Source organism: Typopeltis vanoorti, chromosome 10, assembly GCF_054136105.1.
Source record: "Typopeltis vanoorti isolate ZY-2024b chromosome 10, IOZ_Tvanoo_1.0, whole genome shotgun sequence".
Lineage (NCBI taxonomy): Eukaryota > Metazoa > Arthropoda > Arachnida > Uropygi > Thelyphonidae > Typopeltis > Typopeltis vanoorti.
This window is the reverse complement of record NC_143558.1, coordinates 127962001-127977621: the sequence shown is the minus strand read 5'-3', so window position 1 is coordinate 127977621 and position 15621 is coordinate 127962001. Positions and strand designations below refer to the sequence as shown.

The 15621-nt window shown below is 36.9% G+C and overlaps 1 protein-coding gene across 4 annotated transcripts in view; it reads right to left on the bottom strand.

The window, feature by feature from the left end:
- Positions 1 to 15621, bottom strand: part of LOC150102781 (dual specificity tyrosine-phosphorylation-regulated kinase 1B-like) — a 323866-nt gene that overhangs the window by 126625 nt on the left and 181620 nt on the right. For all 4 annotated transcript variants that reach the window (XR_016548908.1, XM_090398758.1, XM_090398759.1 and 1 more), the window contains one exon: positions 3122 to 3310. Coding sequence is in view for 3 of the 4 variants with exons in the window: in XM_090398758.1 (XP_090254884.1) it covers positions 3122 to 3310 (189 nt within the window). In the remaining variant the exon portion in view is untranslated. The remainder of the gene's footprint in view (positions 1 to 3121; positions 3311 to 15621) is intronic.

The following is a 15621-nucleotide window of genomic DNA, read 5'->3' as shown; positions in this document are numbered from 1 at the left end:
GTTAGGTCAATAAAAGAGGCTTCGGATTTAAGTTTCTTCTGGAAGCCTGCTTCAATCTGTGTTATCAGGGCCAGGACCTAGTCACAGCAGCTTCTTCCCAGCCTAAAGCCAGCTTGTTCAATTGGGAGTGCTCTTTCGATGATGAAATTCTTTTAAGGAGAATTCATTCAAAGAGCTTAAAGGTGGAGCAATGCAAGGAGATAGGTCGTAGATTTTTGACATTATTTTATTTGGATCTTTCCCTGGTTTGGGCACAGCAATTATTTTAGCTTCTCACTACAGTTTTTGTAGTTGTCCAGTTATAATATTTGAGAAAAGGGTGGCCAGCCATGTTTGGCCTCGTTGGCCGAGATGTTTTAGAAACTCAGGGAGCATACCATCCACTCCTGCAGCCGTACCATTCTTGGTGAGTTTTAAGACTTCCTGTACTTCAAGAGAAACTGGCTGTACAAATTCAGGAAACTCGGAGGCCATCTTCAGATTTTTTCTGATGGAAGATTGCACAGTTATTTTATTATTAGCCCCAGCTCTACCAAGAAGTGGTAGAGCTGGGGCTAATCTTGGAGGTTTTCAGTAAATGATTAGCCATTTGATCAGGGTTATCTCTGGTGGTTTGTATGTTGTTGGTTCTGCTTCCCCTAATTTTCTCAGAAGTGACCAGCTTTTCCAGCTAGATTTGGTGAAGTCAAGTTCATGGATGGTTGAGATCCATATTTCCTTTCTGTTTATGTCGAGCATTGTTATGAGCTCCTTAGCAGTAGTTGGGTCTTCAGTTTGTTCATATTTGGCTAAAAGTTCCTGTGTATCCCTGCTCCAGGGATACAGAGGAACTTTGATTGTTATTGCCTAAATATAACATTTTGCAATTATTACTTAGAAAGATCTCACCAGTTTTTGTCTTTTTTGAAAGTTTATTTTTCACTTGGTTAGACTATAATAAATTTAGTTTAATCCTTTATCCAAGTGTAAGCAAACAAAGTTTGCGCTTGAAAGTATCTTCAGGACTGGGGTAAGGTGGTACAACACCGGACAACTCGTTACAAAGGTGGAGCAAGTTAACATCACTTCTATCTCAGTATCTCCCATAATGCAAAACACATATCCTTGCGGATATGTATAATGTTATGAATTAAGGGAAGGGCCACTACCCAGACTAGTTTCGACCTTTATTGATATTGAGGTCTCTTCAGTGGGAGCCAAACCCAAGTGGAGATACCAGGCAGAAGCATTAGCAAGGTCATTCAAATATACCAACCAAATACAGCAATCTCCTTAATTATTGTTTTCTAATATATCCAAAAACAAACACATTAGCTCTACCTCCACACACACAGATTTGATTACAATCTAAGAACCGCAAAGATACGTAGAACAACCAGCAATACACAAGCATGAAATGACTGTGGGGTAGGATGTTTTCTCTTGCCGCTGATAGAATTCTCACATTGCCATTCTCATGGCAATGTGAGAATTCTATCACCACACATTAAGTATCATAATCAAATAGAAAATCTTCAGCTTCATTCCCACTTAGTGGGTTTGATGCAGCAGATCAACTCCCTCTGCTTAGGCCATATTCTCCTATAGTCCAAGGTTTTTGAGATCCCCTCTCAACACTTCAGTCATCATTGTTTAGATCTCCCCTTATTTCTTTTGCCTGGTGGCTTCATCTCCAGCACTCTCCTTCCCACATAGCTTTTATTTCACCACATAACATGACCAAACTACCTTAACCTTGATTCCACAATCTCTCCAAATACTTGGGTTACCATCATTGTTCCCCCAATCAGTGAGTTTTTGATCTTGTCCAACCTTGTTGCACCACTTGCAAGTCCTAGCATTCTGATGAGACTTGCAATCTCCTCCTATCTCTGGGTAATCTGTCAGATCTCACTGCTATACATCAGTATAGGTCTTACTATCATTTTCTAGATCTTTCCTTTCAACTTGCTAGACAGTTTTGTATCACACAAGATACCTGAAACCTTTTCCCAGTTTATCCACCCTGATTGGATCCTGCAATTGAGTTCTGAGTCCAGATATCAATCCCTTTGATCCTAGACACTTGTGGCATGTCTGTGCCCTGCAATGTTATACTTCCTGCTGCTCCAAATAACTACACTACAAATAACCAACATGGTATATTTATTTATCCCCCTCCCACCAATGTTAGACAGGTTTCATATTCAGATAACAGGCAAAACTGCAAATGGATATCAAAAGTGGTTCTATGTTCAGATAATCATGATAACTGCAAATAACAGATATCAAAATGATCAATTCTCAATATGCTAGGTGGTTAATAAATGGAAGGTCACAAGTCATGTAACCCACTATAACACTTTTTGTTCTTAAATGAAAAAAGGTATATACATTTTAAATGAATTGTGAGACCACCATCCTGTTTACAGGGAATATCTGTTTTTTTCTTCAAAGAGCACCTTATTTTGTCTTCAGAACAGGGGAACCAGATTACCTGAACTCAGCCCATTCATGGCACTAAAATGCATGACAAGTTAACCAGGTAAGAATCACAATATATATATAATAAATAATAATAATAATCTCTTTTATAAATATACTATAAATCACCCCCCCCCAAGACTAATGGTTCTTGAATAATTATTTTTCTTCATTTCTAAAATTCAAATAAAATATTTCATCAAAACTTTTTTCCTATTAAAATCTAGCTGCAGAAGCTCACAGCTCAGTCTGATTTTCAAATACAAATTCAAAGTAATTTGTTTTCCTTATGAGTGTCCAAATTTTATGAAGATAAGTATCTTTCTTAAGAAAAGAATTTTGAAGATGACAAAATATAACGATATATGGTAAGATTGTTTTTATCACCTTGCTATTCTCTGTGAATAATACACTAAGTGAGAAAAAATAAAATAAAACACTGAGAACATGGATATGACACCACAAGGCTGAAAGTAGTTAGTTGTAAGTGTGTGGGATGGGATAGTGGTTGTAATACATATCTAATACATTAGATATATTATCCTTTACAGCACTAAGTTAATTAAACTTTTATTTTTCTCCTACTCTTTCTCTCCTTTTCCCAAGAAGAGAGGAAAGAGATGGTAAGAGCAGGTGAAAAATATTTTAAATTACCCACCTGGCCAAAAGATCCTTTCCCAATTAGGGAATCAATTTCATAACGATCTAGGAACTTCTCTCCTGTCCTTATAATATAATCATGGTTTTCATCATCATAACCATCATTATACAACTTCCTTTCCTTCTTATAATTGGAATCTTCTCCTTGAGTTTGCTGTGCTCTGCGTTTCTTTTTAGCATAATAAACCTATCAAATAAAAATAATAACAATAGTAATAATAAAAGCGGTTTATTTTCTGAATAATCTGAGCAATTATTATGTCAATAACTCAATATGAAAACAAAGGCGATACATGTAAAACTGTTTTTATAATGTCATAAAACTATAAACAGTGTGGAGAGACAACCAGATATTCCAATTCATTATATGCAATATTGTGGTAAATTTCTCATTTAGAGTGAGTCACCTATTATCCAACTACCAAAATATCATCCAGGCTGGTTAATCACAGGCTCCTCATAACAGCATTTCTTCACAACAGCTGGCTAGAATTTACATACACATGAAAACAAACAATATGCAATATCATAAATTAAAGATGCCAAGAAATTATATTCTTGATTTAATCCTTTATCGAAGTTTATCTCTAACAGTCAACATCTATCTCAACTCCAGAGTATTTTAATAATAAGGTGTGATACCTTTTGACTATATGTATATGAAAAATATACAAGGGGGTTTGGAAAATTCTGATAAACACCTAGAACAAAAATGATATTAAAGCAATTGATATAACCACAAGAAATAACATACAAGGATATAAAAATATGAGAACATAAGTTACCTTCATAACTCTGCTACTAGTATGTTCTTTCTGGTGGTCTTATCAGTTGCTTTAATATCATTTTTGTCTAGGTGTTTATCAGAACTTTCCGAATGCCTTCCCCTTGTATTATTCAACCTCAGTATCTCTTCTTGGTCTGGCTCCCATTGATGAGACCTCAATAAAGGTCAAAACTAGTCTGGGTAGTAGTCCTTCCCATAATGCTATGCATTATGGGATACTAAGGCAATTCATGTGAGGTCATCAGCCTCTATATACAGGGTGTTCTGGATAAATTTGACATATTTATAATTAATTATATTTTTCCGTAAGTTACATGTATTAACACACACTTCTCTTCATTTAAAAGTTTGGACCCTTCTTCATTCATATACAAGATGTCAGAAAGGATGGATAGCTGGAACCCACCTGAATCATGGAAGAGAATAACTTGTATCATGATGATTCGTGCCCGCCATCAAAATAAGGATATTACGACTGCTGCCCAATGCTCCCTGAATACAGTAAAAACAATCAGGCATGAACTAGAGACTTGCAATGGTGGCTACGAGGATGTAGCAAGAAGAAAGATCCCTAGCAGACGATCTGATTGCGTTCGTACAGCAGAATTCCTCGCAAATCTGCAGGAACAGGTGTTGAAGAACCTTGGCATTTGAATTCGGGCTTTGTTCGTGGAGTTGCTAACTGTAGTCAAGCCCTGGATAACAAGGGTAGCCAATGGTAGGCCGTATGTATGGCAGCAGGATTCGGCCCCTTGCCACACCTCTGGGAAAAGTCAAAAATGGTTGTCTGAAAATTTCTACGACTTCACCAGTCCAAATGTTTGGCCTCCAAACTCCCCAGACCTTAACCCCATGGATTATTTTGTATGGGGCGCAGTTGAAAAAGACACCAATCGCACTTCCAGTAATACAAAAGCCCAGTTAATGGATAAAATTAAAACAGTTTTTGCGTCCCTTCCCAGGGAGACTGTAGCATCAGCTTGTTCGAGGTTCCGAAGCAGAATTGAAGCTGTGATCGATGCTAATGGTGGTTATTTTGAGTAAATCTTGTTGATAGTATTGTAATTAACTCTGCCTGTAATGTTTTTTTGTCAATTCATTAAATTTAATAGATACAAAGAAGATTTTCTTTTTCCTTACGAAACTGTCAAATTTATCCCGAACACCCTGTACATGTAGTCCAGTCGTGAAGTGATTTCATATGAAAACTTTGTTTGCTTATACTTGGATAAAGGATAAAACCAAGAATATAATTTGTTGGTATCTTTAATTTATATGTCACTGCTTTTTGTTTAACACTCTTTCAAAGAAATTACTCCAGATATCTAGGATATTCTTATACTCAGTTTTCAAATCACCTTTATCATCTTTGATTCCTTTTTCAGTACTCTTTCCTCCATTTCTAATCTTTTTCAATAGCCTCCAAAACATTTTGCCACCTTTCTTATATTTATCTTCTATATCCTAATCAAAGTCTTTCCATAACTTTTATTTAGGTACCCATGAGGGAATTCACATACTACTCTGTTCAGCTATCTAACAAGTACTATTTTTTTCTATTTTCTTTATGTTAACAACCTGCTCTAATGACTCAAAAAATTCTTACAGTTCTTCCTTAGGAGAACCTTCTGTGGGACCATAAGCACAAAAACATTTCACCCCATTTAGATTTTGAAGTTTACTTACATAACTCTTACTTGAAACTGCCTTCCAATCAAGAAGTTTATCTTCATGTTTGGTGTTGAATGCTATTGCTACTTGTTTCTTTTCTTGATCATTATTGCCCAAATATAGCATCTTATACTTATTATTTAGTAAGATCTCACCTGTTTTTGTCTTCTTTGTTTCAGTGATGCCAATTATTGTCAATGTGGTGCATTTCCAGTTCTTCTGCAAGCTTGATTTCCTTTTCATTAATACTCATTACATTGATATTTCTTCTATTGTTGGGTTTGTTCTTCTTCTTCAAATTGTTAAACTCTCACTGCTGGTCCTGGTTCCCTGGGGAAAAATAGTGGGAGAATTGTTTAACTGGGTGATGTTCCAACTGGCATGAAATCTAATGATGTAATACATCATGCATATTTCTGGTTTAAGCCAACATAGAGTACAATTTGATCGGCTAATGCCCAAATTGCTAGCCCATCCTTATTTAGTCAGCATCCAGTGAATACCCACTAACAGGATATACCACTCGAAGATGAGGATTGGACATTGGGTCAGAAGCCCCCAGTGAGCTCTTCACATTCCTTAAGGCTATATGAAGGTCTCCTCTCAGTAATCTGGCTTTGACCATTAAGTAATCCCACAGGACAGTTGCAGAAAATATTCATGTGGCATACAATTAGAACTATATATCAATACTTGAGAGTTAGAAAAGGCTATCAGAAACCTGAAATGTGTAAAGGCAACTGACCAGAAATGCACAAATATAGAGGCATAAAAGTTTTACAGTGGATGTACTTGAATAATTCAGAAGGTCTCATCAGAAGATGGAATTTCAGACAATTGGAGTAATACTCTCATAGTTCCCACATACAAAAAGAAATAAAACTGAAATTGGGAATTAGAAAGGAATTTCCCTACTAAGTGTTACATTTTTTTCCCAATTAAGCATTAAAGGTAAAATTTAAGCCAGATGTGAAGAAGGAAAGAAAAAACTCTAGAAGGGAAAGTTAGAAAAGAATAAGCTGAGTTCAGACTTATAGAGTTGGTTGTCAGGATCATGTTTTTACTTTACAAAACAGTTAAGAAATCACAGTAATATAACATGGATCTGTACTGAAGTTTTAAAGATCTGAAAAAAAAAAAAGCATATTTGAAAGTGCAACAGAAAAACTTTCAAAATGCTATAATAATATGGAGTAAATGGAACATTATATGGAGCAATAAATAGTCTATGTTTAAGTTGTAGTCATCATCATCATCATCATCATCAAATTCCTGCCATGTACCCTCAAGGGGTGTACAGGATATGACAGTACTACATGAAAAAATTACATCATTACTAACTTCCTATCTACAATTTTCCTCCAAATCAGTCTGTTACTTGTCAAGACTCCAACATTATCAGATCTTATATTTCTATCGTCTAAGGCACTTTGTACCGTATCAATCCACCTATATCTTGGTCTTCCTCTGGGTCGTTTTCCCAGAGGAAGACCAAGATATAGGTGGATTGATTAAGTTGTAGTCAGCAGTTAAAATTGAAGGAAACACAGGAAGATGGTTTGATATAAAATCAGGTGTAAGATAAGAATGCACACTATCACTCCTCTTATTTATCATCTATATGGTTTGCATTAAACCTGATTCCTTCTTAATTACATTAGAAAGTTCTTACTGCATTCTCTAATCTGGATGTGAGTATCACATGGATTCTATTATTCATGAATGACATTTGCAGGGTATAACTAGCCAGTCTTTAAGTCTCTGATGCCAAACACAATGAAAAGTCCTGGAAATGATAAGTGTGGCAGCATGTGTTTCTCTAAACCTTTCCATGATACACAACCAGTATTGAGTAATGTAGGCTGAGATCAGCATGGATCTAGATTGAAAGAATCCATACTGGTAGCTGATTAATTGGTGAGACACCAGGTAGTGGAGAAGTTGAATATAAATGACTTGCTTCGTTATTCTGGAGAGAATCAAGGTGATGGCGACTGGTCAGTAGTTGGATGAAGTGTTTTTATCTCCCTTATGTGCTGGGCCGTTCAGGGGTACATGAAAACTAATCAGTAATGGCAGGAAAAAAACAAGTAAAGTAAACAAAATGTTAGTTATTGTTACACCTGATATCTTAAGAATATAGAATTCTCAGCTATCATGGTGTAACATGAAGAATAAATAAAATAAATTAAAAACCCTGCATAAAAGATAATAGTTGAATTGATAAAAAGAAAAAGAAAGATTCTTGCATCCAATAAAATATATATAATATAAAGGTCTTGTTAAACTAACTAACAAAAGAAATATATTAATATTGTGATATGATTTAAAAGAGAAAGTTTAACTAAATAAGACAGAAAAGGATTAGTCATAAGAGGTGGTATGTGAGAGGCTAGAGATTAAGTTATTAAGTAAATTCATAGAAAAATTTTGGAAGGGGGATTAAATTAGAGGCTAGCAAAAGAAAAACAACAGACTATCGCTCAGGGCCGATTCCCGGATTGAGACATCGTTACGGACTCGCTGATCAAAGGACGTTTGGCAGAAAAACGCCACCCTAATTGGTCGGTGAAGTAAAATCAAGTAGGGGGCGAAGAAAAGAAGTTAGAAAAAGTGCCGTTAGGAGAACAGGTATAAAAGGGTTGGAAACCCCCCCACGAGGCTTTTTTGGTTTTGATTTTGTTCCAGGAGAGCCCTTCGCAAGCTCTTTCGTAGGGATTTCACGGTGAATTCCTGAGTGGCGAGAATGGAGTTATATCTCTGACGCCACAACATGGAAACAAAGGTGAGCGGAATCTCGGTTCCGTATTTCCTATGTGAGAAGCGAAGAATGCCATATAGTCGAGGAAAAGAAAGCATATTCTTTGTGTTTCGACTTCAGTGACAACTACGAGAAGGGGAAAGAAGTAAAGAAATCGATGTCCACGTGGTGAGTTGCACAGCCGATATATAGATGATTCAGAGTGTGTCTAAGCATAGTTCAACTCAAAGGGGAACGTAGGAGTAGCAGATTATCGGTGAGGTTATATCAAGATAGTTCAATCAGAAGAAGGTAAAGATCCATATGAAAATCCCAAGAAAGAAAGGTACTGTAAAATATCTCTAATGTTAACTAAAAATGTGTCTGTGATCTTCTTCTCCTCTTCTTCTTCTGCAGCTTCTCCCACTTAAGTGGGGTCACTGTTTATTATGAGTCTCCTCCACACCTTCCTGTCTTGGGCTGTCACCACATCCAAGTTCTTCATCTTCAAGTCCTCTTCTACCAGCTCCCTCCATCTCTTCTTTGGCCGCCCACGCTTCCGCCTTCCTTGCACATCCATCTGCATGACCCTTCTTCCCACATATTCGTCCTCTCTCCTCATCACATGACCAAACCATCTCAACCTTGCCTCCTGTATTTTCGCTCCTAAGTTCGTAACTTTCACTGTTCCCCTGACATAGTCATTTCTCAGATGATCCTTTCTGGTCACACCGCACATCCACCTAAGCATTCTCATCTCTGCTACTTCCATCCTGCTAATGTTATTTTTCCTCAGGGCCACAGTTTCTATAGCATATGTCATAGCTGGCCTCACTACTGTCCTATAAATTTTGCCTTTCAGATTGATCGGCACCCTCTTATCACATAACACTCCAGCCATCTCCCTCCAGTTCCTCCAACCTGCTTGTATCCTGCATCCCACTTCCTTCTCACATCCTCCATCTTCTTCCACTGTCGAACCTAAGTATCTAAAGTCTCTCACCTTCCTGATGACATTTCCTTCCAGCTCCAGGTCTGTCTCCTGGCCACCGCCCACTGCACAACACATATACTCTGTCTTACTTCTGCTCAGTCTCATACCTCTCTCTTCCAGTACTTTTCTCCATCTTTCCAGTTTAGTTTCCGCTTCTTCTCTTGAATCTACACACAGCAAGATGTCATCTGCATACAGCATTGTCCAAGGTGCATCTTCTCTCACCTCCTCTGTTACCACCTCCATCACAATATTAAACGGAAACGGACTTAATGCTGACCCTTGATGCAAGCCAACTGTTACTTGAAAACTTTCTGTCTGTCCCAAACAGGTCCGAACACTTGTCTTCACATTTCTGTACACTTCGTGCACCAACCTGACATATTTCTCCGGCACCTTCTTCTCCCTCAGACACCTCCAGACTTCTTGCCTTGGCACTCTATCGTATGCTTTCTCCAGATCAATAAATACCAGATGTAGCTCCCTTTGTTTCTCTCGATATTTTTCCATCATCTGTCGTAACCCAAAGATAGCATCTGTTGTTGATCTACCAGGCATGAAGCCAAATTGTTCCTTTGCAATCTCCACCCCCTCCCTCAATCTACCATCAAGAACCCTTTCTAGGATCTTCATTGTGTGGGACATCAACTTTATTCCTCTGTAATTTTTACAGTCTTGTGCATCCCCTTTACCCTTGTAGATGGGAACAAGAGTACTCTCCCTCCATTCCTCGGGTATATTTTCCTGTTGGCAAACTTTCATGAACAGGTCCCACAGCAGGTCAATTCCCTCTTCCCCCAGTGCCTTCCATGCCTCCACTGGAATTCTGTCGGGGCCCACCGCTTTTCCATTCCTCATCCTCTTCATGGCCTCCGTCACTTCCATTCTACTGATGTTCTGCACCATCCCCTCAGAAGGCTGCCCATCTCCTCTGTGAGTCCTTGCATTTTCCTCATTCAGAAGTCCCTCAAAGTATATTTTCCATCTGTTTCTTATGTCCACATCCCTCCATAATACTCTTCCTTCAGCATCTTTGATCTGCCTCACATGTAAGATGTCCTTAGCTGCTTTATTTCTACATTTCGCTAGTTGGTAAATTTTTCTCTGTCCTTCCTTTGTTTCTAATTGATCATACAGATCTTGATATGCCATGGCCTTCGCCTGTGCCACAACTCTCTTGGCTTCTTGCTTTCTCTCTTTGTACACCTCTCTGTCCTCTTCCACTCTTGACTCATCCCACTTCTGCTTTGCCTTCCTCTTAGCTGTCACTGCCACTTGTACATCATTATTCCACCACCAACCCTCCTTCTGCTCTCTAATCTTTCCAGATGTCTCACCAAGCACCTCGATTGCACAGCTCAGGATTACTTTTGAATTATGTTTCCACCAATCTTGTACACTTTCCAGTCCATCCGAAATCCTCTCTAACACTCTCTCCCTAAAATGATTCCTCACACACTCTCTTCTTTTAAGCGAAACCACTTAATTGTCTTCATCCCATGGCAACCAGAAGTTCTTATCTTCGATCTTAATTTAAAGTCTGCGCACAGCAGTCGGTGTTGTTGTGCTACTTGATCTGTTGGAATTACCTTACAATTTGTCACAACCTTAAGATGTTTTCTTCTAGTCAAAATGTAGTCAATTTGTGAGCTGTTGTAAAGATCCATATGAAAATCCCAAGAAAGAAAGGTACTGTAAAATATCTCTAATGTTAACTAAAAATGTGTCTGTGATAAGTATCATTATTCTAATACTGAACTGATAAAGTGACCAAGGAAAATTTATACTAGGACTTTAGTATCTGACAGAATATATTAAAAGTAGGCTGGCTAGTGTTAATGTTATGTGAATAATTAAGTGTCCTGAGAATTTTGCATGTCTACTGTAATGTATTGGAAAGTTAAAATGTCATAGTTATGTGTTAGTACAGTAAATGGTTTAGTTAATCTACTTAAGTTTGAATAGTTACATAGTGTGAATTAATCTTATTTGTTCATGTCAAATGAATTTACGTGTTGAATATGTATGGCGGCATGATCGAAATACTAGTTATGTGTTAGTACAGTAAATGGTTTAGTTATTCTACTTAAGTTTGAATAGTTACATAGTGTGAATTAATCTTATTTGTCCATGTCAAGTGAATTTATGTGTTGAATTGTTATGGCGGCATGATCGTAATACCCATTGAAGGATCATAGCCTAATTACTTGTAATATGCTAGTGTTAGTTTGTAAGTATTTAGTTTAGCATTAAATTGAGTAATCAAAAAAAAATTGATTTGTACCATGTTAAGGAATTTAATAAACCTTTGTTCAATGATAAAAGAGTTGTCTGAAATTGCTGTCCAATGCACCACTTGAAAAATTACGAACCTAATCACGCGGGAAATTAATGTTAAGAAACGAGATAAAGTGTCACGACTGCAACATTGTTTCACTTTCAGACATATTTGAGTTCTTTCTCCTTGTTTTTGAATATAATATCTTAAACTAAATATCCTCCCAAAAGGCGCAGTATAAATACAAATATTAGGGGTACTAAGGGGAGAAATAACTTAGATTTTAGTATAAGTTTTGGTGGTATCTCGTGCATTGGTAATAGAAGAGCATAGATAAGCGGAAATTATAAAATAGAATAAAAATCGTAAAATGGACACAACATTATGGAACAATAAATGTTAAGTTTGAATCACCGCTATTTTAAAAACAAAGGGTACAAATTTATAGAAATGGGTTTAAAAGGGGTACACAAATGTTAAAAGGTTGGGAACCACTGCTCTAAAGCATGATGTCTGAGTACAACTGGAGTGATGGCATCGGAATTGGAGGATCTTTTAGTATCCAAGATATTTTCCTGTTTTTTTTTTTTTTTTTTGCTTAAAAAGCACAGGAGGTATATAGTACTCAGTTATTGGCATGGTAGGAGGTGATCTTTTGTCATCTTGGCAGGATTGGAGGAAAAGAGTGATGCCAGGAGGTTTGTTTAATCTTTGAGTGCTGTAAGAGTGGTGCCATTTCAATGAAAGAAGTAAAAGTGCAAGTAAGCAGAACCTGCATCAAATGGTCTTTTCAAGGGACCATAAAGCACAGCTTTTGCTTAGACAGCAGGCGAGTTTTCTATTATTGATTGTTATAAAGTCTGATTTGGATTTGCTGATGTTGTTTCACATTTATTGTGTGCTTCAACAGCGTGGCTGTGAATGAAGCTAGGGTTCTTATTGTAGCCATGTGCAATAAGCTCGGTTTTTTTTTTTTTGTTTTCTTTCAACAGCTCTCATACATCTGTTGAACCAATCCATGGAAAGTGAATGAGAATTTTGGGGAGAAGATGAAGGCCTTCCTAGTGAGAATAATTTCTGACTTGCTCAGTGCAGGTGTCTGAGTCAGAAAATCAGAAGCAATAGTCAGACCAAGGAATAGTAGTTGCTGAGAGAACATTCTGTGAGTGGAAGTTTGCACAAATCTTACCTGATATTTACCTTGTATACTCTTACCAAATTTACTACTTTGGTAAGAACACAAGATATCAGGAAGGTAGCAAAATGTTCTGGTTGCCACTGAAAAAGCATAGGAACAGAGCTGTAAAAGAGATAATAAAAGTGACTTGAAAACTGAAGATAAGGATATTCTAGATGGTTGGAGTGACAGAATGGAGGAAGAAAAAATGAACAGGAACACAATTAGGGGTACATATCAATACCTGAGGTAGAAAAAAGCCATCAAAATATAGAAATTTGGTAAGGCAGCTGGAACAGATTATATGAAATCCCTAATTTCTCTGGTCATCAACAGATACCATATGGTCACTCTGCACCAACAATTCTTGTCAGATGATCCCTACTGTTGGTTTTTCTTCAAGCTTCAACTCTCCAAAGACCAAATCCAGACACCATACTTCAACCTCACTGAATTCTACTAAATCCCTAATTTAGAAAAAGCATATGAGAATAAGCTAAGAGAAAAGCTGACTAAAATGCTACCATTATACAATGTAAATAGGATATTATGTCGAGTTATTCATAGCCTATGTATGAGCTGTAAGCAGTCAGAATTTAAGGAGATAAGGGTGCACATTACCTCTACTGTTATTTATTATCTACAGATCACATTATGAAGGAAAGTGACATTAAACATCATATCAAAATTGGAGATGTTAATCACGGCTCTTTACTTTATGTAGATGATGTTATACTACTAAATAAATCCATTACAAGTCTGCCGATTCCCATAACTACTGCAATTTGATTTGAAAATCAACAATAAAAAGACAAAGACCATTAATATAGGCAGGAACACTGAAAACCTCAACTGCATCATAAATGGAGAACCCACAAGCAAAGAAAAAAAATTTCAACAATTTAGCTACTATTCAAGTTGTGGAGCTAGGTTAGAAATGAAACACTCAATCAAAGAATGGAGACCAAAGTACGAGAGTTTTGATTAGACTAGGGCAGTGAACAGATAGCAGTAATGGCAGAATCATATTAAAAAACAAGGATATTTAGAAGGAAGCTGACAATGCATTCAGGAATGTGTAAGAAGAGCTAATATCGGGAGGTGTGGCTACTTAAAAGAGAATCTGGTGTTCCTTGAGGAAGACCAACAGACAAGTAGATTGATATAGTAAGAAGTACTTTGGAAGACTGAAATATAACCCCCCCCCCCAATGAAAAATTTGATAATGTAAATTGATCTGTCAGTCATGTACACTGCTTAGAACTAAGAAAAAAAAAAAAAAAAGGCAAGTAGTGGAGTCAACATTAATGACTGATCACAGAGTAGTTTGCCATAAACTGCAAGCAGTGAATTCCAGAATATATAGTTATTACCTTCAGAAAAAGCTGAGTAGTTAATCATGGAAGATTGGCAAATAAGTCAGAGATCACCAGCACTTAAACTGAATATTGGATAAGCACAAATCAATAAAATTACAAAATTGGGTTGCAATGAAATGCAATAAGCAGGTTTCAAAGATGTGGCGACGGCAGGTCAGTGAGCCCAACATGCAAGAGAAATTGGAATAAAGTGTATACACAATGGGTGTGCCATGTCAGTTGACTAGCAATGTGAAACACATTACAAAATGTGGTTGCCGATTGCTTTAATGCAACCAATGGGAAGGTAGTGCATTTCTTCATAAAATCGTGAACGAGGACGAAAGTTAGATTGATTAGACTAGGGCAGTGAACAGATAGCATTAATGGTAGAATCATATTAAAAAACAAGAATATTTAGAAGGAAGCTGACAATGCATTCAGGAATGTGTAAGAAGAGCTAATATCGGGAGGTGTGGCTACTTAAAACAGAATCTGGTGTTCCTTGAGGAAGACCAACAGACAAGTAGATTGATACAGTAAGAAGTACTTTGGAAGACTGAAATATAAGCACCCCCCCATGAAAAATTTGTTAATGTAAATTACAAAATTGGGTTGCAATGAAATGCATTAATCAAGTTTCAAAGATGTGGCGACAGCAGGTCAGTGAGCCCAACATGCAAGAGAAATTGGAATAGAGTGTATATACAATGGGTGTGCCATGTCAGTTGACTAGCAATGTGAAACACATTACAGAATGTGGTTGCTGATTGCTTTAATGCAACCAATGGGAAGGTAGTGCATTTCTTCATAAAATCGTGACTGAGGACGAAAGTTAGATCTATCGTTATGAGGGATGCAACTCCAAAATAAAAATTTAAGCTATGAAATATCACCATTGTATTCCATCAAAGGCCAGAAAATTCAAATCTCTTCTTCCTTTCCAGGCTTATAGGTCAAGTGGCCTGTTCTGGACTCAATTCCATCTTTTTTCAAGGTCTCCCTCTGCATCAGGTACCCTTTGGGTGGCAATTTAGAATTTGTTTAGGTATTCTGTTTCTATTCATTCTCAGTATGTGTTCTTTCCATTTTTCTCTATAGCAAATGTCTGTTTCATGTAGGAAGTTTGTCATTTCAAGTTTATTTCTGATTTCACTGCTTTTCATTTTATCCATTATTGTGACTCCTTTACTTCAGTGCAGAAATTTCATTTTGGATGATTCAATTCTTCTTTCATCTACCTTTTTTATTGTCTATATCTCACTGCCATAAAGTAAGGTAGGTCTAGCTACTGTATCGTAGATTCTTATTTGTGTGTGTTTCTGTACATAATTGGGTTTAAAAATTTTATTTATAATGCCTGTAACTTTTAAAAAGTTTGATAGCTTCGGTTCTATATCAGCTTCATTTTCATATGACATTGTGCATCCTAAATATTTGAATGTATTTACTTGCTCTATTATTTTGTTGTTTATTACTATTTTGCTTCTTAT